We start from the raw sequence: 25,625 nt of genomic DNA on the forward strand, positions 1-25,625 counted from the left end.
GATCAAAGGATACCGGGCTCCCGGGTTCTTCTAGTCCGGAGAAATGGTGCAAAAAAAGATACGGCAGTTCCTTTCACCGGTCCACCCGATTACTTCTCGGTTGGTTACGCTTTGTGTCATTTGCACGGCTTCCGGCCACCGACACGGAAAACGATTTCCCGAACCCGGCCAGAGCCTGGCGCTCGGTCTACAAAGTGATCCGGTAGTGGTGATGATGATGGTGGTGGTTGTTGGTCGGCGCGTTCGCAGGACCAAGGAAAGGCGGGCCGTTTTGCAACACTGTCGAGTAACGCTCGGTAAATCAACACGTAAGACAGACGGACAAACAGAACGGCGTTAGTAGTTTTGCTGTCCGAACTGGTCTAAGCCATCACCGGACCCCCCCTACTGGCTGATCGTCCCCGCTAGAATTCCGTCGCAGGAATTGTCAGCCAGAACTGTTGCCTCCCTCGTGAGTGTGTTTATCTTTCGCTTCACAGCCACGGATGTAACATGTAGGTACAAGGTAGAAAAGTTTTCACCGTACTCGGGCTCGGCACTAGGACCCTGGCATTCCCCATTTTCTGTGTGTTGCAAAACGCTGAGTTCAAACGAAGCTTTTCATTTCCCCCCTCCCATTGTTTTCATCATGCCCGGCTCGTTTTGCGATCCTGGTTGCATTGTACGGAATTTTCCCGTAACTGCACTCGGTCGTTACAGTTGCCATTCAGTAGAAATGAATGAATATAACCGAGTGCACAATGCACTCGTAACGTGCAGTGCGTTGTTTTGCTCTCCCCTTGTGCTGTGCGTTGATACTTTTAGACGATAACGCAAAAAAATGGCATCTGTTTTCAGCAGTATTGAACAATCAGCAACGCTCAGGGATGGGTTTTCATTCACAGAAGAAAAAAAAGCACAGGTTTGTTGATACATTTTTGTGGATATACGTTGCTTTCCATTCAAATTTTGTAGCTCCAATTCAATTCAATCAATTGGTAATGCAATAACAAAAATTTGAAAAATAAAATTACTCCTTCAGCTCTGTCTGATGGTAGTAATTGAAAAAGGCAACATATAAAGGGTTTTGCGTTTTGAATCAATTTTACAAAATTGGCTTTCGTGTACATAATTAAAAAAGGATTCCTCACTCTCTACTACATGCTATAGAATATGAATAATAAACGAAGCGTATTTCATGAAAAATGCCAGACAGTTGCCATGTTCTGATGGTAGATGCGGTAGCAACGCCAGTCTTCACACAGCAGGACCGGATATTGTATCCCATCCAGGACTGACTATTCAGCTTCGGGTAAAATCAAGTCAAGGATTGACACACCAAGACCTCTCGCGGTTCAAGAACCAAAGAATAAAATAAAAAGGTCAATAAAACAAACACACCATATAGCTAACGAGCTGCTACTAGGTTATGATGTTGGGATATTATGTTTCTTATTGAAATTGTGTCAAGTAGACATGCTAAAAGAAACACTCTAACATATAACAGCCTTCCAATAGTGTGAGATGAGCTAGATTTGTAAGGGTAGAGTTTCACAATGATAACAAAGCTTCAAAGCGAAAGATGAGGCTCATTGTGAGGTCAAAGCTTCATAATGAGTAATAGAAGAACTCACTCAGAAGTCTCAGTTTTAAAAGAGGAGGCCTAACCCTACAAATAATTTACTTGTAAGTATAAGAATTGGTTTGATGGGCAGTGCTACTCTTGAACATTAAGCACCACTGAACACTATTTTGTATTATTTTAAAATTGCATGAAGAAGGCTGTACTTACTCACGAGGGCTTGCCATTTCTGGCTTGCTAGACTTAAGTTACCCGGAGCTGAATAGTTGTTGGGATTCAACACAGCCCAAAGTCATCACTACATCGAAAATCGGGCCTACCTCTTCTTTGTTCATGTTTAGCTACCTGCCTTCTAAGCCTTACGGGGTTGGTTGTCCGGTGTCATTCTCACAACATGACCAGTTGCACTTCACAATACGATCATCTTACAGCTTATACAACCCGTCGTTGTAGCAGCACCAACACCATCCTTCCACACATTCTATACCTCTCTATCTCGCTCTCTTCTTGGCCTAACGACTTCTTAGGTCATGTCTGCCATTTGTAGGCTTACTAGGCTTAATGATTCCGCGTAGTTGGATAGTCAGTCCACACTACGGCCCCCAGAACGGTCCGGATGGGATTTGAGTCATCCACACATTAGTCAATTTTAATAATCTTTCTGAGTATCTTTTTCTAGAACGCGTGCCATAGGGCCAGGTACTATATCTCAAAAAAAATATGATTTGCCTAGGGACCATAAATGTTTCTCTTAGACCCAACATCGGATAGATAGATTCGTCGTTTGTTTTATCAACTACATTTTTTGTGATAATCTTCTAGTGTATCTAGAGTTCTGTAACGTTTTAGGCATCCGGAAACCATTTTACAAGCTTCAGTACCTTGCACCAGTTCCATTATCAAATGGCTTAAAAATAAACACTAGTTTTTATTGTCCCTAATAGAAGTTAATCCACGAGAAATATTAGTCTTCTCGGTTTTATTTTGATAACCACTGAAACTGGCTGAGCATTATAGGGTTCCCGTCGTATGAAAAAACTATCGCGAAGGAAATCATAAGGCTTCCGGCTTATGATGAACTAAGCTCAAAGGAATGGGCAAAAAAAAACAACACGCAAAACAAAACTGCCAAATCCACGCCGTGTTTGATGCGAAGCAATATAAAATTAAATTTCATTCTCATCGCACTTTATGTGATTTGCCACATTTTGCTTCACCCTTAATTTCTTCTCACTTCTAACGCACCGTTTAACAACCGTTGTATTTTTTTTCTCCTACGTGAAACCCTTTCGGTGCCGTTGAAAGAGAGAGCAAGCTCACTGGAGAACAGTGCAGGTCCGACCGACCGCGTAAAAGTTGCAAGACGGTGATTAAAAAGCATCAACAACAACACACGAACAGTGAGAGGAAGAAAAAACTCACATATATTTCGTTTGCTGCAAGAATGTTGTCAGCCTCCTCCGAGCCGGTACCGAGCAACCGTCGTCGGTGGCGAGCTTGTCTGGGTTCGCTAATTATTTTCCTGCGTTTCGGTGAGTTACTTGGCATTACTCGGTGTGACAGAAACCCCAAGCGGACTGCTACTACCTGTGCAACAACAAAAAAAAACGGGTGGACGGCTTGTGCCATTTCTGCTCAACCGGCAAGCACCATAACAAGCACCTTCCGTGAAGTGATACTTTCATTTCCCACGGCTGCTTCAGAAGGCGCTCGAGAAGCAAATGGCGTTGCGCGCGAATGGGAGAGTTTAGCACGTGAAGCACCATGCGTCCGCTTGCTGCTCCACTGACCCGGCAAGCAGAGCGTGTTCTTGGATCGCCAGTACCAGTGGCTTCCTGCTAAAACTGAAGCGCAACACTGCACTCCTGCCAACCCCATTACCGTCGAGTGATGCTGCACTCGAGTTTCTTTCCGGTGCATACCGCACAAAATCTGCTGGTGCTTTAAATTTGCGACGGTGAACGGCCGTTTTTGCCACACCACCGTTTCATGTTGGTGAAACGTTTTTGCAAAGCAAAAGTGAAAGTTCAATTACAGTTGCTTTGATGTTTGATGGTTCGGGCACTGGGTAAAGGGCAGTCGAGATTCCCTTTTTTTTGTTGGTTGGGGTTTTGTGTTGGATGTTGGGTTATAAAAATGTAGCAAAATTTTGAGCGCTTTCTTTATTCACTTTTTTAAGCAGTTGGACCATTTTTTTCCTGCTTAAAACTCATTCTTTTTTGTCATCATTCAATTCATGGCTGTTTGGAATGGATGGCTAGCATGTTAAAGTACTAGGGACATCAATTTCCGATAGCATATTAATAATGGAGAGCACGAAGAAGAAAAATGGGGTTGAAAAATTAAACAACTGTTAAAAAGCTTCAAAAGTCATTTTGAAGCTCCAAAATCCTCGTGAATACATCATCATCGTCATCATTAAATTTTAACATCATCATTCAAAATTTCATCTGAAGCCATGAGCAGCTTAAAATAATATTGGTGGAATTTTTAAATGATAAATTGTTGATGCTGATTGAATTTCAACTGTCCTAGTTCCCGTTTGGCTTGCAAAAAAAGGACATTTTTACCCTGTTGTCTTTTTCAACCACACGGCAACCGATTTTTGATCCGTTTTTTGATAATTGGTTAGTAGAGCAATGCGATACCGAACTAAGTTTACAATTTATTGCTTTATGTTACTCGTTCTTGATTTTTGACGCCTGAAGGTATGCAATTGATTAATTTTCTTTCTTGGCCTCTTTGATAAATATGTTGCATACCTTCAGGCGTTTACTTGTTAAGGATCAACCTGGCAGTGACTCGTTCTACAGGAATAAAATTCCTATACTGTATTAAACTAAAAGCAATATGACTATACCACACAGTATTGCATTTTCCATTTAAATGAGCGTTTTCAACCCCCCGATTGCGGTCTACAAAAACCAATACACAAAGAAACAATCCACCGAGTCCTCGCCTACATCAATGAATAGATATTTTTAATTATGGCAAATATTTCCACGGCGAGCTGCAAAACAATGGAGTTGTGTTGCAGTTACAATAACGCATCCATCCTGACGTGAGTTTTTCATTATGACTGTTCTCACTCTCTCGCTCTCTCTCTCTTTCTCTCTCTCTCTCTGTTCCTATTTCTTGCAGCGCCCAAAGGTAGAACCCCGCTCGGTGGCGACGTGTGGGTGCTTCTTATCAAGGAAGCACGTTTGAACGATTCCGACGTGTACGTGTGCGAGGTAAACAGTGACCCGATTGTAAGGAGCTTCCATCCGCTAACAGGTAATTACGCAAAGCCGCTCGACACAATGGAAATTCGCCCGGGGGGAACGGCACCCAAGGTCGGTGGTGTTGTTATGGTAGTATTATTACTAGGAGGCTCATTACACTGGGCCCTGATTGGCTGGTAGAGGTGGCCTATGTTTTCTCTCACTTGTTTGTATTGCCCTCCGATGTTTTAGATAATATTTCAACAAAGCCCCCTTTTAATGGTACAAAAAAGAGAGTTAATCTATGCATAGAGAACCGCGGAAGTTTCCTCCGAAAAGCTAAAGCAAATAGTCAAAGAGAAATACTACTATCGGCGCATAGAACATCCGAACTCCCGCCATCGCGCTCCCATCTTGTACGGTGGGTGTGACCCAAGTTTGACTAGCTCGCTGGCGCCACAAGAACACAAGAACGATGAAGTTTTACCCCGGTGATGTGATCTGCGCTCCGCATCTCGACCGATGTCACGACCCACGACATCGGAACAACTTTTTCCATTAAAAATTGTTCCGTTTTTTTCTAGCCTATACGCGAAACTATCACGCAAGCGAGATTGCTTCAACACTAATCCCTATCGTTTGGTGCTTTTCCAGTTCGGCAACCGAAGAAGAAAACGGCCTCAAGTCGCAACGCAACCGAATCCACCACCAGCAGCAGTAGCACCACATCACTGCCCGGCCAGTCAACTTCACCGGAAACCTCCGTAACCTCGGAAGAGGACGATTCGTCCGACATGTACACCGACTCGGAGGAGGAAGTAAGCCAGGACGGTGTGCCGCTGGTGACGCACGATTTCACCGACTGCTGCCACGCGAACAACGTGTCCGAAGGGTGCATGGGATTCTGCGTGCTGCACAACATTCTCGACGGATCGGCCGGTGCCGAGCCGGAACAGTGTGAGCGCGATTTTCCCAACATTGTGCGGTGCATGGCGGACGGCCGGAACCATGTGCCGTGCTGCGTGGAGAAAGGCATCCCGGACCTCTGTCAGGATATGTGCCGCGGCGAGTATACGCCTTTCACCGACCTGTTGAAGTCACGTGTGTCCTGCGTACAGCACACACTACCCGGACTGCAGTGCATTCTGGACAACATTCAACGGCTACCGTCGGAACCGCAGTCCGTTTCGGTGGAACCACTCACGGAGCGTTCGTTGCAGGTTAGCTGGCAGGCACCGGAGAAGCTGGCGGCCAGCGTAAAATACTACCAGATCAATGCGACCCGACTACATGCGTTCGATCAGGACTATCTTGCGAACGCAACCGACTCGAAGGATGGACTGGTGACGCTGCAAGTTTCGGCCGATCAAACAACGGCCGTCCTAAGCAACCTGACACCGTTCACGATGTACACGGTCACTGTGAGTGCACACAACGATCATGGTTCGAGTCTGCCCAGTATGCGCATACGAGCCCTTACGCTTGAAGGTGGTGTCGTCAGCAAGCAGACGAGTGTGGCCGTCGTACCCGTGCTTCCTGGTAAGATAAACCACAACTGTACCGATCAATCGGCAAATTTAATTAGACAATTAAGTTGTATCTTATCGGGAGGGACTTTTTCGGAACATCATCCACCAGTCTGATAATCACACTCCGCTCGTAATAGAGTGGTGCAGAAGGACTCCATTTTTTGGACTAACGCCACTAATGGTAGAGTCATGTTCCTAGCCATGCACGTGCGAGACGGCTATGAAGACGCTGTAAATATGGCAAACCCGAGAAAGTCGAAAGAAAAAAACGACAAGTCACCAGTCCACTGACGACTACTGGCCACTGGTTTCTCCGTAACGCCAACGAAACGACACCATTACACAAACCCGGACAGCCCCGGTACGGGATCGGGAAGATTTTAATGTAACGAAACCATCAAATCACTGACGAAAGGCTCCCCACTCAGCTCCGCTGTCCTGCTTATAAACTGCCTGCCATGTTTTGTAGCACGATGGAAAGCAACACGAATGAACTGTCTGCTGCTAAGGCGGCGGCACGTATTGACGGGACGACATGACTTTTGCATTCCACCGTCCACAGGCACAGCGGTACAGAACCGGAAGATAAACAAGCATAACGTAGGGCTCGTTGGTCGATTGCAGATGGGGGGTGCTAGGGAGCCGATCGATTATTTATCCATTTTTAAAGCCCCATTCTCCTGGTGCTTCACATTCTAGTAGGGCAGCGTGCCACGCTTGCTGCCGCCATCGTTAGCGGCCCATCTAGCGGCCATGATTAGCAAATCGATAAGCGGGATTCCACGGTGGATATGTTATTTATGCTTTAAATATTTTCTTGCAAAATTCCATCCATTTTTGGAACTTTTTTTTTCTTTTCGTCGAGTCATCCCCAATCGGGAATTCTTCCTTGGGGGAATCCTCAATCGAAGGATTTTTCTTGCTGTTAAGCAATGCTTAGAATTTCATAACTCATCCAACGGGAGGCGGAGATTGATGGGGGGAAATCAATAAATAATCGACATTATCGCGATATCTCGATTGAATAGAAAACCCGGAGCTCAATGTAACATTTTATGTGGACAAATTTGATTAAAATTCCTCTGTGTGTTTCAAATCAACTTTGAATAGTTTTTCATAAGAATTATTCTTAAACTCATCTTCCAGATGTGCGTGGCTGTTGCATGAAGAAAGGCATCACGCATCGCACCTGTCTGGAGAAGATGTGCGATCCGGTGAAGGCCGACTTTACCGAGGTGCCCGACCTGATGGTTTGCGCCCCGTGGGCTAACATCACCTTTGCCTGTCTGGCCAACAACATTGACCATACACCGTGCTGCAAGAGTCGGGGCATCCCCGAAGGATGTCTCTCGTTCTGTTCCGGCACCGTGAAAGCGATCAACTTCAACTACTTCAAGTGTCTGCAGTACATGTCCGAGTACAGTAGCTGTTTGCTGCAGGGGTACGGCGTACTTTCGGGACCTCCATCGAAGCTAAAGGCCCCCCTGATCGCTAGCCATTTTGTGGTGCTGGAATGGAAACCGCCAAAGATTCTACCGGACACGGTTACCGCTTACCATCTGCACTACCGGAAGTTGGGCAGCGGCGAGGAGTACATCGTGCTGGAGAAAGACCAAGCGCCGGTCATTGTGGAGGATCTGGAAGCGGCCACCTACTACGAAGCGTTTGTCGTTGCGGTTAATGCGCATGGCAAGGGTGGCCCTTCGCCGCGATTAGTGTTCCAGACGAAGCGTGATGCGGCGATGGAACCAACCCACACGCACTACAACATTTCGGCCTGCTGTCACGCGTCCGGATTGCTTCCGCAGTGTGCTCCACTCTGTAGCTACGACGCGAAGATGTCGGACATTCAGAAGCTGGGCAATACGTGCCGGGGACAGATCGGAACGATCGTGCGCTGTAGTGCTGGTGGACGCGATCATACGGCTTGCTGTAATCGTCGTGCCGTGCCACCCAAGTGTCAGTCGCTTTGTCGAGGCGTTATTACAAGTTCGCCCGCGGAATGTTTGCCATTTGCGGGTAACATCATACAGTGCTTTGAGGAGGGCATCGGACACATCCCGGCGCCGGTGGAAGATCTGCACGTAACGTCCGTAACGAACACTTCCATCTCGCTTGCCTGGGTACCGTCGGAGATGGAGGCGAACAGTACGGAAAACAAACCGACGGACTATTTGGTCCAGTACGGCAAGGTGAACAACATGACGATGTACGAGACTGTGATCAAGCTGGAGCATGTAAGTAGGGGAAGCGAGATTAGTTTGTATGTCTTTTCTAAGTTGATTTGTGGTTCTCCAGGAACTGAACACAACCGAAACGGACATTGAGCTGAAGGACCTGGAACCGAAGGCACTGTATCGCATCACGGTAGTATCGCGCGGTGAACATGGTACATCGCTACCCTCATCCATGCTGTTGATCAACACCTCGCGAACGGATTCGGCCAGCACGGTCTATGGAGCACCTTCTCCACCACACTCGCTGTCAGTGTCTGCCCACAGTGCCACCTGGATCACGGTATCCTGGCAGCCGCCAGAGTTTTCGCACCCTCATGAAACGATCACCTACCGGGTGATACACAAGGTGGCCAACAACTACACCGTCATCGATACGCGACTTCTGTGGGTGCGGGTAAACAATCTACTCCCAAACACACAGCACATTGTGTACGTGGTCGCGATCGGATCGAAGGGAACCAGCTTGCCATCAGAAACGCTCGTTGCCTGGACAGATCCTGCACTACCAGCTTACGTTGATGTAAGGAAATCTGTGAAGGTTTTGTTATGAGGACAAAGAAATACTCAAAAGATGTCTTTTCCAAACAGCCCCCAACAGTGCACCCATCCGACATCATCTCCGAAGGTGGTTCCATGACCATTCTCTGTCTGGCTATGGGAAATCCCGCACCAACGATCTCACTCTACGTCGGTGGACATCTGGTGCGGCAGGACACTTCAAGGCACATGATCACCGTGATACACAACGTGACGACGGACATGGAGCACATCTCCTGCTACGCCGACAATGGTTACGGCATTCCGATGCAGGCTGCCAAGAAGGTCAACATAAGCTGTAAGTTTGGATGAGTTCTTCCGATTTAAAAAACATACCTCATTATCAACCTTATTCCCTTGTTTAGTTGCTCCTCGCATTCAGGCCTCGGGCATTACGGTGGCATCGGTGGGAGAGTCCGTGGACCTGAAGTGTACGATCCGCGCACGTCCCATTCCAAAGACGATGTTCTGGCGGGATCATGACGGACGCGTTCCAGTGATACAGGGCGGCAACTACGATATGTTCATGAAGAATGACGTTGATGTAAGTGTTTTTTTGGGAAATTCCCATCTCATCTATTGTCACCCGAGTGCGCCTTCAAACCTCCTTCCTTATCCTTCCCCAGGACAACTCGCTGTACGTGATGACACTGACGATCGCCAAGCTTAGCTCGCAGGATGTTGGCGATTACTTCTGCCATGCCGAGAACGCGTTAGGCTCCTCAACCAGAGCAGTGTCAGTGCGTATTCGCAATACGGCTGCCTCGTCCAACATTTCGGAGTGCTGCATGGCACAGAACGTATCGTCCGCGTGTATGAGCGCGTGCTCGTTCTATATCGACATCGAAAGTGTGATCGATCGGCCGGAGTGCATTGTGGACTTTGACAAGCTGATGCGCTGTGCCGCCGATGGGTCGGACCATCGCGGTTGCTGTGCGTCGAAGGATGTACCGCGGCGCTGTCTGAACTGGTGTCGCGGTGAACCGATCACACCGCCCGGTATCTGTGCCCTGCAGCATACCCGCACGATCGTTGGCTGCTTCCAGGAGAATCGTGATCGTTTGCCGGGACCACCGCAAAACCTGAAGGTGCAGGTGTTGAGCGATGAGGAAGTGCTTATCCGGTAGGTTTTTTTTTTTGGCCATAAAATTTGTGCTCCCATACGTTGCTCTCCAATGTTCAATTTACGCTCGCTCATCCTCAGATGGGATCCACCAGCAAAGAACCCAAGCACGGTGGAAGGTTACCGGGTGTTTTGGCACGATCTCGAACCGGTCACCGACAACCTTTCGAACGTGATCAACGGTCTCGCGACGAGCCGGCTGGACGCAAAGGAAACGAGCATCAAGCTGGAGGGCCTCAAGCCGAACGTCATGTACGAGCTCGTGATCAAGGCGGGCAACCATTTGGGTGCTTCGGTACTTTCGGAACCGCTGCGATTTACGCTCGGTGATCAGCACATCACCAGTGCGTCGCACGGCACGAACGCCGGCGTGATCAGCGGCATCATAGCCGGCTTGCTCGCGATCGTCCTGGCGATCGCGGCTATATTTGTCGTGAAGCGCGGAAAGTTTGGACCGAAGCAAGCAAACGGGGGCGTTGCGTTCGAAAATCCGAGCTACCTGCGCGAGATGAACGTCGAACATGTGCAGGTAAGTAGGAATTATAGCTAATTGATTCGGAAACCCACGCGACCTGGTAGAGAGCGCTGATCACACTGAATCACTTGTCCTCACACAGATTCCAGCCGTTTCTGGGCCGGGGGTAGGCAATGGCGCGGATTGGCGACAGGAATCGTTACACACGGCGAACGGTACCGCTACGACCGGACTCAACCAAGACAATTCCGTCGTGCCGATGGCCACCGAGGTTAACCCGTCGCTGTACGAGGAGCTCAAGCTTGGTCACGATCGTGCCGGGTTCAAGCGGCTCGTCTCCTAGGAAATGATGATCGCCGACCCGGACAAACCGCCGGTCGGAGGTGGCACGGTACTTGTACATACCAGTGGACAGTTTTAGATGTGATCATCGACCTACGCCGGGGTGGCTCGACCTGTGCCCACTATCCGGCGCTGGCTCGATACGTAGTTGAAGGCCGATTTGTATTTTGTACTCATAAACTGTGAGCCGTAGAGCCCGCGTAGAACGGTGGGCACGATGTTGAAAATAGAGCTAAATAGTAAGGCAACTCACGTAACAGCACTAGAGCAAAACGGGGGCAGATGCGCTGAAACGGAGGATACTGATCCGCCGCCGTTGGTGGTTTTCTCCTTTCTCGCTGTCGCGTTTCACCGGGTGTGATAGAGCTATAGTGTGACGAACGGCACAAAACCAACCAAACACAACGACAGTGATGATGCTTCTTCATTGCACACAGCACGGCGTGCTTGTAGCGGACAGTTGAGTCACCCACCTTGACAGCATCCAGCAGTACCCAACCATCACAAGTACCGCTCTAGTCAAATCAGGCAAACACGAAAACAATATTGGCACTAAGGTAACAGGACACCGCTCGTTGGGCATTATGAATTTCCAAATCAGGCAACCAACCCTTCAGATTTAACAGCTGATTAGTTACCAGTAACCGTGCGTCATCTGATCTGAATACGACAACGACATGTCGAACATGTGCAATCTCTCAATAGCTGTGTTGTTATTATTAGTATGTCGGTTTTTGTGCACAGTACGTTTTAAATTATCTCACAACGAGGCAGAATTCTACTACCACGCCAATGCACAAGACGCAAGAGACAAACCCGGTCTCCCATCACCCATGTTAACGAGCACGAAGGGAGAACAAACATTCCTGACCGAAGACAGCCAATAGTAGCCGTAGGTTTGGTGTTGAGTTGAGTGTTGAATTTCGTTGCTGTCTGACCGTGGACCCCTTTAGTACCAGTGCACACCAGGCAAAAGTATCGCGAGGGATGAGGGTGCCGGTGAGGGAAGTACGTGAAACACATTTTATTAGCAAACGGATGACCAGTTGTTTGAGCTATTTAGTAAAGAACGAGCGTGACTGTCTGTGTGTGTGTGTGTTTGAGTGAATGTATGTGTGTGTATAGTTTGTAACGGGTGTGTATGTGTGCGTGTGTGAAATAGTGCGAAGTTGTGCGCAGTAGACAAAAGTGAACGACGATAAAAGGAGACAGGTGGAACAGGTTGGTCAGTGTCATGCGGGAAGGAAGCAATAAATTTGAGGATAGTTTTTATAATAAAAAAATTACACTTTAAAGTTAAACAGAACCGTGGAGTGAGCTACAGTGACAATATCACACGACTTGCGCGTTTAGCGGTGGAACATGAAGCGCAGGCTAAGTTGTATCGACCATTATCAGCGTACAAACAATGCACGTGTTCGATCGACACAAGGTAAGACGGACCAGGGATCAACGAAGCTGGACTGTAGAATCTGAACGATGAACTAAGAACAGCTTATTGTGCCTTCCATAAATAGTTATCCATCGGAAGCGTCCCAAGTGATCAACTCATCCTTTGTCAAAGAATTCTGATCCCGATCTGGTCGTCAATAGCTTCGTCTAGGACTTAATTCTGTCATAGACTTCTCTTAGCCTCGCATTAATTCTGACTCGTAGGTTATTCTCCTTCTACACCCGTACTTGCAAACGGCAGAGTAAAAATGGCAAAGGCATAAGAACTCTTCACCAGTGTAACAACGGCTAACATTGGCAACCATATCCAAAGGTCCGACAGCTTTAACTATCATCCCAGAATACGGACAGCCAGGGGATTAGCATTCCAACCAGTATTAATCGAGGCTTCATACCAAGAAAGGACTACTGAAGATGTAAGTGTGCTGTAAATCTGAAATTTTATACCTGAATATTGACACCCCTCGACCGAAGAAGTGTTCACACAATTGTCCATTTTTGACTGGATAATTAATCGTCGCGATCGTTGAGATCCAACCGGTTCGATCGTGCTAATACTGCCTACTGACTACATCTTGGTGGAACGTAAGTTCGTTCCTTCTGGTCTAGCAGTAGTTTGTATGGGTCTCAGAGACACACCTCGTTGTCGTTTGCGCTGTCAAGAAATTGGAGAAAGTTGGAAGAAAATCATCCCTCGTACGTACCAAGTGCCTGAAAGGGTTTTTACTGCTACTTCCAGACCTTGAAATCGTTTAAGTACTGCTACATATTAAATATTAGTACTTCCCAGTGGTGAATTAACCAAGAAGCGAAGGGAGCGGCCGTTCGGGGCCTCGTCGGTTAGGGGGGGTGTCTATCCCCCCCCCCCCCCCATCTTGCCGCCAACCAATGACGAGCAGTGCAATTCGAATTGGGAGCCCTGTGGAGAGAGCATAGGAGACTCTTCCTAGCGGCCAAATATTGTTTCATTATTATCGCATAAGGTGAAGGATGCGTGGAAGTGCACTGTACCTCTGTCAAATTGTTGTGACCTCTCCGCTTCACCCCACCCCACCCTCCTCTCCGTGGCAATCACTTAATTATAACGAGTCACACTTAGAGAGCCCTCAACTGCCATTTCGCTCGGGGCCTCCAAAACCCTTGACCCGCCAATGCTACTTCCAGACACTAATTGAATTGAAACGAACAGATAATCTAAAAATTTGTTTAATCGAAAATTTCATGGGAACGATCTAATTATTATCTTATCTAAAGAAACAGACTGACAGCACGAAGTCCGTTTTCTATAAGTAACTAAGACCAATGTTCGAGAATATCCTTTCTCTAGCGACCAAAGGGTTTGAGGAGGTCGAGATCTTTATAAATCACTTGCCTTTTTTCTAAACTCAAGATGCGGATAAATCATCTAACGAAGAAGAAAAACTGACCAGAGTGTCCGGATGTCAGCGAGACGATGCCCTTGCTTCATTATTGTTAGATTCCGGATGTCTACCTACATTCGGGACAAGATGGAATCAGTCTTGACTCTCTTACTTTTGTCTGTCTTTTCAAGAAAAAAACCAACTTCAATCGATTCAAAGACAGCGGTGTCCTTGATGGAACAAAAATGCTCTCCAGCCTGGAAATTAGTTCCAACTACGAAATGAAGAACTCTTTCATCAATCTGATCCGTGTCTTAGTGACTCTTATCTCCACCTTCTAGGACAATCTTCCTCTAACAAGCAGCCCCTTCCCAAGCTCTCCAGCAATTTATGATGAACACCTCACGTGGACATTGCGCGCCTTCGAACGGGACTTTGGACTATTGTGAAAAGTTTTCAATCGTACATGCTTGCATCACAACTTCGCTTGAGCAACACACATTACGTGGGTACGAAGCTCTTTTACAACTGCACAAACTTTTATCCGACGATGGTTATCAGTCGAGGTCGGCAACACCACAACACCGACATCAGCACCTGCTGCACCTGGGTGGTTTGATATTGAAACTACAAATCGCTCTCATCGCTGCAAACAATCCAACCGATAAAGCTCTCCAACGATGAGGAAACGCAGGCAGTAGTGAGCGGTACAAGCTTTTCCCTATTGCGCATATCTTCCAGGGTACATTTCTTGTTTTTTTTAAACGAAACAAATACTAGCTACTTCACCTCTGCTCCTGCTTCCTTCTCACCCCCAGCCCCGAAAGGACCCATTTATTTCCGACCAAACTTCAGGGCCTCGGAAATAAGCACCATTCTCTGTCTGTCTTCTGTCTTTCTGCACCAAAGGCGCCATGTCCTGAACAATGCATTCGATAAGACAAGGAAAGAGAGAGAGAGAGAGAGAGAGAGAAAGGAGTAGGAAAAAAGGGGAAATAAAACGCCCTGATGCACTCGTACGCTTTTGAGTGTAAAAACTTTTCGCTTAGCAAAATGGAAAGCTGCCGAAGACACGGCTCCGTATTTCGTGTGTCTCGCTGGCAACCGAGCATAACGTATGTCAACCCTTACCGGTACCGGTGTGGGCAAAACTTTTTCGCCCGAGATTGCTGCCCTACCGTTCGACTAGATTTGAGTGCATCTTGTAGTTTAGTTCTATCTTCTAGCCAGCGCCGCATACATATTTATGCGTAACTTTGTAGTGAATGGGTTTCTGGTTCCGAATAACAGCATTAATATGCATCGAGCTCGGATGCATTTCACTCTGGGGGGAAGGGTGGGTTTCTTTTATTTTTGGCTCGCCAGACGTTAGTCAGAATGTTGTATGACCATTCAATGAGCTTTTAGTTCTGAGGCGTACGCTTCGAAAGAATAAGCTTAATTTGCAGTTCGTCACGTTTGATTTCATCCGAGCTATTGGATGGGTTGGGAGCGTGCCGGCAGCGTTTGTCGGTCGTTTCGAAATGACTACGTTATAATAAAGAGTTTAATTACAGAACAATAGAATGACTTTCTAAACGAGATTGATAAACATTAGGAAGATTTCGGAACACAAAATCTTATCCATGGCACGCCGTAAAAGAGAGCAGTTAAATACTCACTTAAATGTTGAAAAGAACTACAGTGACATACGATAGAATACCATCACCTTCCCTTTCTCAAACTACTGCACTCGATACTTCTGTTAGGATTATCCCACACTAGGTTAAAGTATCAGCAATAACTTATCTTTCGATTTTAAGTTTGGATTTTTTAACAAATTTACGACTGGTTGGATAGTTGGATAGTCAGTTCTCACTGGGAGGGGGAGGGAAAGGTCCGGATAGGATTTGAACCCAGATCCAGATCCGTATGAAGACCGGCACCGCAGTCACCTTTAATACCGAGCCGCCCTAATTTCAATTACCCCAATTCAATTTTACAGAAAAAAACTACGTCGATTTGTTTAATGTCTGTACTATCAGCTACATTTTAAACACATGAGGGTCAAATTCTATAATCCATAAGTAGATTAGGAGCAAAAATAAGTTGTGCGTGTGGATTCAATTTCCAATTGCCCCACTGTCTCAATTTGTCTCAACAAACTTATGTTGCATCAGCTAACTCTGGCATTTTGATGGGTCATCATTTAGCTTTATTTACCAGCACTAGTTTTGCACAAAACTTATCTACTGTTGTCTTTTAAACTGACCATCCAGGCCAGTTGAAGTACCTGTACCAGGAGGTAATAAAGATCCATCACAAATCACAATCGTTTTAACGAAGGTACTTGAAGCAACTCAATCGACCGTTTTCCAAATTTTTCTTTTATTCATAAAGATTACATTATTTTATTTTAACTAGACATCTCGTTAGGGCTTCAGGTGCATTACGTGGACCTTCATGGTTAAGTTGATCGAGTGTTCCTTCATCACTATATTGGGTCTGCTGTTGTTAACCGCTGCAACACGTCCTTGCGATAATGTAGCATGCTCTTTATTTAGGATCCGATACATTCCGCTCATGCCATACCAAGCCCCTTTATCATCACACTCATTCATGCAATCATTCATGCATGTGAGACAGACATGTGAGTAAATCACAAGCGAGATACAACACATACAACCGACAGACGGTAGAAGTGTAAGGAGGAAAGGTACTAAACTACTGTACCATTCGCTCGGTAGAATTAAAAAATAGACCTGAGGTAAGTATCAAGGAAGGGAAGGCGTTCTGCCCATGTACCGAACTGCGTCCAATAAGGAGAGTCGAGCAGCCTCGCACTCCAGACAGGACCATAGAAGATGTCAGAGTCAGACCGTCCTATACGCTGGAGATGCGCACCCAATGTGTAATGGTTAGACCTAAGCCTAGAAATCATTCGAATGAACGCACGATCTCCTGAGATGCCTCGGAACCAGGGCTTCAAGGACACTAGAGGTGCGATCGAATATCAAAACCTCCCAAACTCATCCCACATACTCTCCCACCGAGCCGTCGTAGAGAGACTGTGGGGCACACATGTGCTCGTGAGGTAGGATAAGCCTATCAAAAAGAGACCCTTCCGAAGCGCCCATTTTGGTTGCCAACGTTTAAAAGCAATGGGAATGACGCGGACGATGGGAAATACGGTATGAACTGAAACCAAGAGACAATTTAAACGCCACGTGTTCACTTGTAAAAAACTGCTTTAACAACAAAAATGGGATTTTTGCATCGATTTGCTTCTGAATATAATCCAAATAGTTGAAATATTCAATCAACAAAGCCAAAGATTTTGTTGTGTATTTGGTGAGTGCAGCTGGGGCGTCTACAGTTACGTTTAAGTCGGAGGCAATGGACACGACAAAGACATTGCACTGCATAGTAGTGCTTTCGCTCGGTTACTGCATTTGGATGGGATTTGAACCCAGGCCCTGCCGTGTGAAGATCGGCGCCGTTGTCGTCGCTATCACCGGGCTGTTCCAACCCATCCTGCATATGTGATACAAATAAATAAATGTATGGAAGTAATAAATAAATGAGAGCCGCATGACACATGAAATGACCTAACTAGTCGTTAAGTCTTAAGTTAAGTTATCTTTCCACAAATCTCTTCCTTTTAAATCCCCTTTTTAAAACTTCAAATTTCATTTACAAAAAACGAAACATTTAATTTTCAATCGTTTGACTGTGATTTTCAACTCACGCTTGAACAATTTTTCTCCTCCAACAGCTCTTAAAAATAATCTTGTTGCCGCCTGCACTTGATGCTGCACTACCAGCATCTTCTTTTATCGCCCGAGAATTCATTACCTTTGAACGTTGCCATCTTTACCGCCTTGTTGGTGAAGCATTGCAAAACCACCGCACTGCACTGAGGGAAAGTGCAGGCCAACTGCGCTGTAAACTCCACAACCCGAGAGCGAAAACGTGTTGAATGGGATGGTTGTTTCGGTTGTATCCTTGCGGTCTGATTTTGCCCCTGGATGGTTGGTTGCGGTGGTGGATGGTGTAAGGTTGGTGATGCAGTTGAAGAAATTACTATCGCTTCAGTTTCACTACAGCAAGTAAGCAATACAGTGTTATGCTCGATTTGTTAGATGTTTTGGAGTATTGCGTTCTGATAAACCGAACACAGCTATGGAAGTAAAAAAATATTTAGAAGACCTTCCAGATGTTTTTCTTCCTAAGTTACCTATTCTGTTCTTGCTAAACGCACCTACTACAAATTAAGTTCTGTGTTTTAAACAATATAAAAAACTTATATTAAAAAATAGCTTTAACCACCAATTGAATTATACCATCTGTAACTATACATTTCCTACAATAACAGCATAATGTAGGGTGACTAAAGAGCTTTAATTTGATCTTTGAATCAAACATTTTATAATACTTATACTTATTAAATACTTAAAAAAGCTAGTAGTTTGTGAAGTCTTCCCTTCTGACGATCTTTGATCGAATATAAGTCAAAAAATTTAATCCAAAAACTTCCCAAATATCCTCCTTAAACCCACTTCACTTTAGTTTGTATGCCAATATTACTCCGATTTACTTGCATTGTTTCACCACAAACTTTACTGCTTCCATATGCGAATAGTTTGCGAACAATTGTGCATGATCACGTTCTCCAAACTCAACCAGCGAAGAAGTTGTCGAACGGAAAATAAAACCGAACCGAAAGCAACAGCGAACCGAGGGAACAAAAATATCTTCCACGAACGAAACAACACCGGGGAAAAGTTTTTTTTTCTTCCACCCCTCGAACGTTGGCAACGAACGGGATGAACCATCTGGAACGCACCACAACAGGTGAGAACGTGAGAAATGCCCCGGAACTACTTACAGAACAGCTCGAGACGTGGTGCGTTTTGCATTCTTCCAGTCCAGGATGGGAGGATTTCGCATCTTCACGTTTTGCCTGTTGGCAAACGTACGTTTGCCCATTCACACTCATGCTCGAAAGGAAGTAAGATTGGGAAGAACACCGCCCGATCATCTTCAATCGATATGCCAATTTATGGACGAATCAACGAATCGAAATGTACGTGAGGATTGGTTTTTCAGCTTTTCGATTTCGCTTGTCGTACGAGCGATTTTTACGGGTTTTGGGAGAGCAAAAGCGTAAAAGAGGGGAAAGAACACTTTTAAAAATATTGTATGGGTAACACAACACGAAACGAAGGGGCGAACAACAGTAACATGTATTTTGGTGTATAATTAAGATATTTACAAGACAATTTTAAACAGAAAGTTTATATGAAAATACTAAAGGTATGTCTTCCAGTTCGGCAAAAGAAATCTAAAATGAAAAAAAGAGTGCATACTTTCAGGCGTTAAATAGGGAACGGTTAAACAATTCATTGTTACAGGGTATCCCGAAGCGTTTAAACGCTTTACCAAGAATGTTTCACAGTGCCACAAATAATATTATTTTGATATTGCGATTTTCGTCCCACAATTTGTATCTTCTTCTTCCTTGGCACTACAACCTCGAGAGGTCTCGGCCTACCATTTCTGGCTTTCTGTAACTTGACTTTACCCGTAATAAAGTAGTCAGCTCTGCGTGTGGGGAGACGGCCTGGATGGAATTTGAACCCCGGTCCTGCCATGTGAAGACCGACGCCGCAGCATCCTGCTAAATAATAAATAATAAATTAGCGAGCAATACTATTGTTGCAAGATCATTTGAAAATATAGCTATAGTACAATATGGCTATAGTCGTAATCATGAACTGAAAAATTATGATCGACGGTTATTTTTGGGTGATTCCAAATTTTCGCATTTGAATTATTTGATTTATTACTATTTACTTTTGTATGCAACGATCACAAACACAACTAAGAGAAAAGTTAAAGTATAGTATAGAGCGAATCAATCAGTTGGATTGCTTCGATGCCCAGCGGTTGCTTCGATCAAGTACTAGGCGCCTCCATCAAAAATGCTATATCTTTCTCTCGATGGACGAGAATCCTTGAAAGATAAGTTTAAAAGATAACAAGATATTTTATCATCAACAGAAAACGAAAAATCAAGAAAAACTGTATTTTAATCAACTGATAGTTTTCTAAAAAAAATAATAAAAAATATGTGTAGCACCCACAACGCACAGAACAGGATAAAGTTATACCATTTTTTCATTTTTTTTAAGGTTTCTTGCAATTGATCTAACGATTTCTTCCGGAGACAAAAAAATTACATATTATATTTTAAATTTACCTTTGAAGGATTCCCATCCATCGGCATTTAGATGTTAAAATTGTAAAATTTTCTAAAAAATGCTCTACGTCAATGGAGGCGCCCAGTACTTGATCGAAACAAGCAAATCCAACCGGTTGATTCGCTCTATACAGTGTGAAATGAAATCTTTTTCATCAAATTTTGCCTCTTAGCCATACATTTATGGGAGCGTTCACTAATGTTCGTTTAGCTTCAATTTTTGGCAGAACCCATAAGTTTTTGACTACGAGGCTCCAATGTTCTACTCGAAGGCTCACAACAGCAACAGGGCCAAGGATCCCGCAGACGAAAAGCTACCCTAAACCAATCAATAGTGTCAGACAACTACATCAACTAGCCATAACCCGTGTGCTTGCAACGTATCTTTCCCGATCGGAAGTCAAAAATGGTGAACCCCGTATGCGGGTACGAAGCCTTCGTATCCAGCATCGGCACAGTAAATAATAAATTCAATTAATTCCACTTCCGTCACGTACGACGTTAATGAAATGAAAATGGTACGAAAGCGCACCCGGACCGAACGAAACCACGGCACGCACACAGGTCGGTCGGGAGCGTGCAAACAAACGCGGTTAGCCAGCCAGCCCAGGCCCATCGATAGCAAACACCGGCAAGCACCGAACCGGCAGGACATATTGGCATTGTTTACACCCGTTGCTTTTTTTTGTTTTGTTTCTGTTTTTGCTCCCAACATGTGTTTCACTTTGTTTTTCAATTCCACTCACGTGTTGCAATTTAATTTGTTAGCTTTCAATCATGCGTACACGTGGAGGCACGCGAGTGCAATGTGTGCGCTTTTTGTCCCGCCGATGTAACACTACAGGCAGCATTATTCAACCAGCTAATCCGGCTGCTTGAGCCGTTTATTATGTTTAGGCTTATCGTGCACTATAAATCATACCATCATTTCAACCACTAATCTGCTTGGGCATCGAGTGAACTTGTTCCCTGACGCTTCACAACATATCAATAATGGTCGGAAGGTCCCGTGCGCCTTCACAAATCCACCATTAATCGCAATTACATTTTGCATATATGTATGGATTACTGGGCATAGTTTTACATTGGCACTTGTAACTTAGCACTTGTGTGTGGACGAGAGGGCATTCGCATTAAAATCGGTACATAGGTTGAAAAATGAGGTGCACTTCACGGGTGAATACCTTAGAAACACTGCTCCTAGTAATAATTTATAAATTATTTGGTAATACACGAGAATCACTTTCGTTGTACTCTTTCTCTTAACCTTTCTTTATATGCTACATTAATTTCAAAAGGCTTAAATTTATCGAAATAATTCATTTTTCACTGAGTTAAATCTCTACACGCAAAATAAAATAATTTGTTATTAATCTCCTGACGTATAAAAAAAAGTAAATTTAGGACCAAGTGAACTGGTCTCTACCGGAGGAGTAGCATTTGAGTGATGCTCAGTGTACAAACAGTGTGACTGACTAAACTGCACTAACTTCCGAACCGTCAGAACAATCTTGAATGCTCCCGTGCCGAACACTATTCTGCAGAATGGCGCCCTTCGATTTTACAGATTTTGTCTGACGCTAGCAATGTGACGAGATTTTTTAATGAGAAATTCGTCTACCGACCAAATTTTATATCTGTGGTAGATCCTCCAGAAATGTTGTGACCAACAGATCTTTTTGTTTTCCTTGGCACTACAACCTCGAGAGGTCTCGGCCTGCCATTTCTGGCTTGCTGTGACTTGATTTTACCCGTACCAAAGTAGTCAGCCCTGCGTACGGGGAGGCGGTCTCAATGGGATTTGAACCTCGGTCCTGCCGTGTCCCAACAAATCTACATGCACCATAAGTTCATCGGCTTAAAAGTGATTTAAGAAACCTATGACCAATTAGGGCTTTGGACCACCATGAAGCAGTACGGATTCCCTTAGATGTTTGTATGGCTGGAGCTGGAGGGCCACAATTGACGGTGTGCAGTGCAAGGTAAGAGTCCAGATTTCTGTCGAAATTATACGAATCTCTTTGGGGACTGTGGCAAGGCGTCAGGTGAAACTCGTGCTTCGACAACCGGGGCACGTTTTTTACTCGGTTCCTCAGCTTCGTGGATAACATCAACACCCTCTGGAAGGACATCTGCTGACAACCCGATATAAACACGAGGTGATCTAGAAAAAATAATTTCCGATTGGGACCTTCCCATCATTTTGGAAATCATATTAACAACATTGTTGCAACAATTGTTCATTACTTTGAGGCTGAATTACAGGTAGATTCCATTACACCGATATCGATATGCAGCTTTTTATAGCCTTCTCAATGAGCTTTTGTTAATAAAATTGCTGAACAAAATCGGTCACATTGCTGCTAATTAGTACTCATGTTTCTGAAAGATTTTTCTACTCCTTCAGTTTTCTTAAAGCTAAGAATAATTGAAATTAGTAAGATCATGTAAGTGCATGTAAGAAATATTAGAAAACATGAGCTCTTTCTTATTTCAATAAGCAATTATTTCAAATATTCTGAGGAAAAGCTTGTTAATAGACGAATTACCACTACAATGCCTCCAGACCAAGTCTCTTTCTCTTACCTGAAAATCTACATCTCTATTCCCATTTTCAGCTCAACATTGGAACCCCTACTCGTCAAACAGCTCGTTCTAAACTCCCCGTGCAAAACTCTACACCACTACAATCTGCAAATCGGATCGATGGAAGAGGCAAACCCTTGCTACCCAATAATTAAGCGCGCTCATTGTCTTGCGCGTGCTGTATGGAGACGCCCGGTACTTTGGAGCGGTTGATTAATAGGTGCTGCACGGTGCATTTATCTCCCCGACATTATCCGCACGTCGGAAGGCTAACGTCGTTTTTCTCACTCCTTTTCGAATGCGGTGCGTTTTAGTATCGGAACGTCAGCATCGTCTGGGCCGGTTTCGCGTCGCCATAAATTAGCGATTGGCAACGGAATGGTAATAATCGTCGTTGCACGGAACGCAACACCATGTGTGTGAGTGTGTGAGTCGGGAGTGAAAGAATCTCTCTGCAGAACCTCTGCGTCAAGGTGAAAATGCTACCAGCTAGCGATAGAAGATTCCGTTTCTGTGCTACCGATTACCATATCCGTGCTGTGTAGAGAGCTGCCTATTTTATGGTAATTCACGTATGTATCCTTCGCTCGGATCGAAACAGTCCGTGCAGCACTTACCCAACAATTAACCTTGCCTGGTGTGATTCGTACGTCGTACGTAAGGAGAGAGCATTCAACGCGGTTCTTCTTGTCTTCCTTTTTTCAGCAACGTTTCAAAACAAAAGCATTTCGCTTTTAACTGGAAAACTCGTCTCGATTTTCCCGTCCTTTTTTTCCTTCCTTTATTTTAATGCGCTTCCCGGAGGGAATACCGTTCGATTCACTTTCCATTGCTCGGAATCCGTTTCCTCAGCACACGCAAACAACGTAACCGTAACGGAACGGGCAAGAAGATTAATGCTTTTTACACTCTCGCTAGTGGAGGAAAAGGGCAGACGCAACGCTCGGTTGGTTGTAGCATTTTCCTACGCAAAAGCTTACCAGCACAGCTTGAAATTGCAGCACAGCAAAAAGAAAATGGTGCTACACTGCACTGCTGTAAAGTTTGTCTCCGTACGTACGACATGCTTCCCCGGGGAGTTTGGCAGCATACAAATGGTATCGAAACAGACGTGGCTGGCAGCCTTTGGAATGGATGGGATTTATCAGCTAACAGAGCAGTGGGGCAACTGTTGTTCTTGGCGCATTGATTTTCTATTTTTTAAAGAAATATAATACTAATTTCCATTCTTGAGCCTGTTCGAAAAATATTACGAGTGCCTATTTGAAGGATAGCAGTCACCGGATCGAACGGCTAAGTTTAACTAAAAAATATGTGTGCATTTTACTGTAAAATAATTGTTTTTATCGAAACCGAAAAAAAGAATAATTAAAAATTTGATCCAGGATGTTATTGGAGTCCAATTTGAATTGTTTGCAAAATTTAAATTATTTAAACAATTTAAAATGTAAGGAAAAATACATCAAGAAAAAAGTGCTCAAAAATGAATAAAAATGTTCGTGATTCATAAATAAAAGTGATTGTAGTAATTGAAAAGCAGTTTTTTCATATGCATTAAATAAATTACACTTTCCTTTATTATGCAGTGAATTCAATTTTAGATAAATAAATTACCTCACTTCGAACGCTCAACGGTTTCGAATTCAAATCAACTCTTTAACCCAATGTTATCACCATAGTTTCGAAATTGTTTTCTTTTGTTCGAATACGTGTCATTCTCGCTTTCATCAACGTGTGCGTTTATACTCCCATCGGCGGATTGAGCTCTTGGTCGCATACGAAAGCTGCTGCACTGGTACGACATCAACAATTCCCACTTGCAGACTTTCTTATCAGGTAAAAATGAATAAAACTCGATCGAAACGCACGTAACACTGATTGCACACTCTTCCTTTCCAGCTGTACTTCACTGTCGGTACAGTGCTGACTAATTAGCAACCTTTTAAGCACCCCGAAAGAACGGCATCCACACGACCGAAATGCATACTGTAATGACCCGCGGTAACGCGATTCTAGCGTACTCGCTGAGCGTTCTTTCCGTGCTTACCTTCTGCTGCTTTGCTTCCACCTTCTTTTACGATTATCGTACGGACGCCCGAATCAACACGGTGAAGGTGCTGGTGTAAGTAGCATACAGCTTGCCGGGCGGCCCCCGAACAAATGCCGGCTGCACAAACCATCATGAGCCACGTAATCAAAACAATGCACCTTTACTTGCAGCAAAAATGTGCCGGATTTCAGTGCTTCCCGGGAAAAGAATGATCTTGGCTTCATCACATTCGATCTCGCAACCGATCTGAACCCGCTGTTCAACTGGAACGTGAAGCAGCTGTTCCTGTACCTGACCGCGGAATATACCACCGAACAGAACGCGCTGAACCAGGTGGTGCTGTGGGATAAGATTATACTGCGCGGTGAGAACGCGAACCTGGACTTCAAGAACATGAACACGAAGTATTATTTCTGGGACGATGGAAACGGTTTGAAGTGAGTTCAGCATGGGGTCTGGTGCTGGGACACATACCATTTCACACGAGAATCTTCGCTGGAGCGTTTCTAATTGCGTTCGTTCTTTTGTGTTTCTAGGGGACACCGGAATGTGACGCTAACGCTATCGTGGAACATAATCCCGAATGCTGGGCTATTGCCGAGTGTGTTCTCCCACGGACAGCATTCCTTCAAATTCCCGGAAGCCTACATTGAGTCTCCGGTCTAGTCGTTAAGCCGAAATGAGCATGCTGGTGGCAGTTTGTTCGCGTCCTATTCGTTTCCATCGAGAGTGTTTCGTTCTTTTGAAAAAAAAGTCTTATTTCTGAAGTGAGCAAACAACAAGAATTGAAATAAAGTGGGCTTAAAATATTGTAAAATTAAAAGTTCTAGTTAAAATTTAACAATTTAAAGAAAACGTTCCTCTGCTTCATCTCCATAATCCAATTTGATTTGGATCAGTGTCCCTCAGCATTACTGGATTTGCTTGA

General features: G+C 44.8%; 2 protein-coding genes across 9 annotated transcripts in view; both read left to right on the top strand.

The window, feature by feature from the left end:
* Positions 1-12,308, top strand: part of LOC118504137 (Ig-like and fibronectin type-III domain-containing protein 1) — a 105,110-nt gene extending 92,802 nt beyond the window's left edge. For all 8 annotated transcript variants that reach the window (XM_036038227.1, XM_036038225.1, XM_036038230.1 and 5 more), the window contains 9 exons: positions 4,703-4,837; positions 5,419-6,303; positions 7,440-8,530; positions 8,592-9,050; positions 9,119-9,365; positions 9,433-9,611; positions 9,694-10,190; positions 10,272-10,719; positions 10,808-12,308. In XM_036038227.1, the coding sequence (XP_035894120.1) occupies positions 4,703-4,837; positions 5,419-6,303; positions 7,440-8,530; positions 8,592-9,050; positions 9,119-9,365; positions 9,433-9,611; positions 9,694-10,190; positions 10,272-10,719; positions 10,808-11,008 (4,142 nt within the window). In that variant the 3' untranslated portion in view covers positions 11,009-12,308. The remainder of the gene's footprint in view (positions 1-4,702; positions 4,838-5,418; positions 6,304-7,439; positions 8,531-8,591; positions 9,051-9,118; positions 9,366-9,432; positions 9,612-9,693; positions 10,191-10,271; positions 10,720-10,807) is intronic.
* Positions 12,309-24,366: 12,058 nt separating this feature from the next.
* LOC118504160 (signal peptidase complex subunit 3) lies at positions 24,367-25,520 on the top strand. The gene is made up of 4 exons (XM_036038293.1): positions 24,367-24,483; positions 24,547-24,769; positions 24,868-25,134; positions 25,234-25,520. Exons 2-4 carry the CDS (start codon positions 24,627-24,629, stop codon positions 25,361-25,363), a joined length of 540 nt encoding a protein of 179 aa, XP_035894186.1. The 5' UTR covers positions 24,367-24,483; positions 24,547-24,626; the 3' UTR covers positions 25,364-25,520.
* Positions 25,521-25,625: the final 105 nt, after the last annotated feature.

Source organism: Anopheles stephensi, chromosome 2 (genome assembly GCF_013141755.1).
Source record: "Anopheles stephensi strain Indian chromosome 2, UCI_ANSTEP_V1.0, whole genome shotgun sequence".
In the NCBI taxonomy this organism is placed as follows: domain Eukaryota; kingdom Metazoa; phylum Arthropoda; class Insecta; order Diptera; family Culicidae; genus Anopheles; species Anopheles stephensi.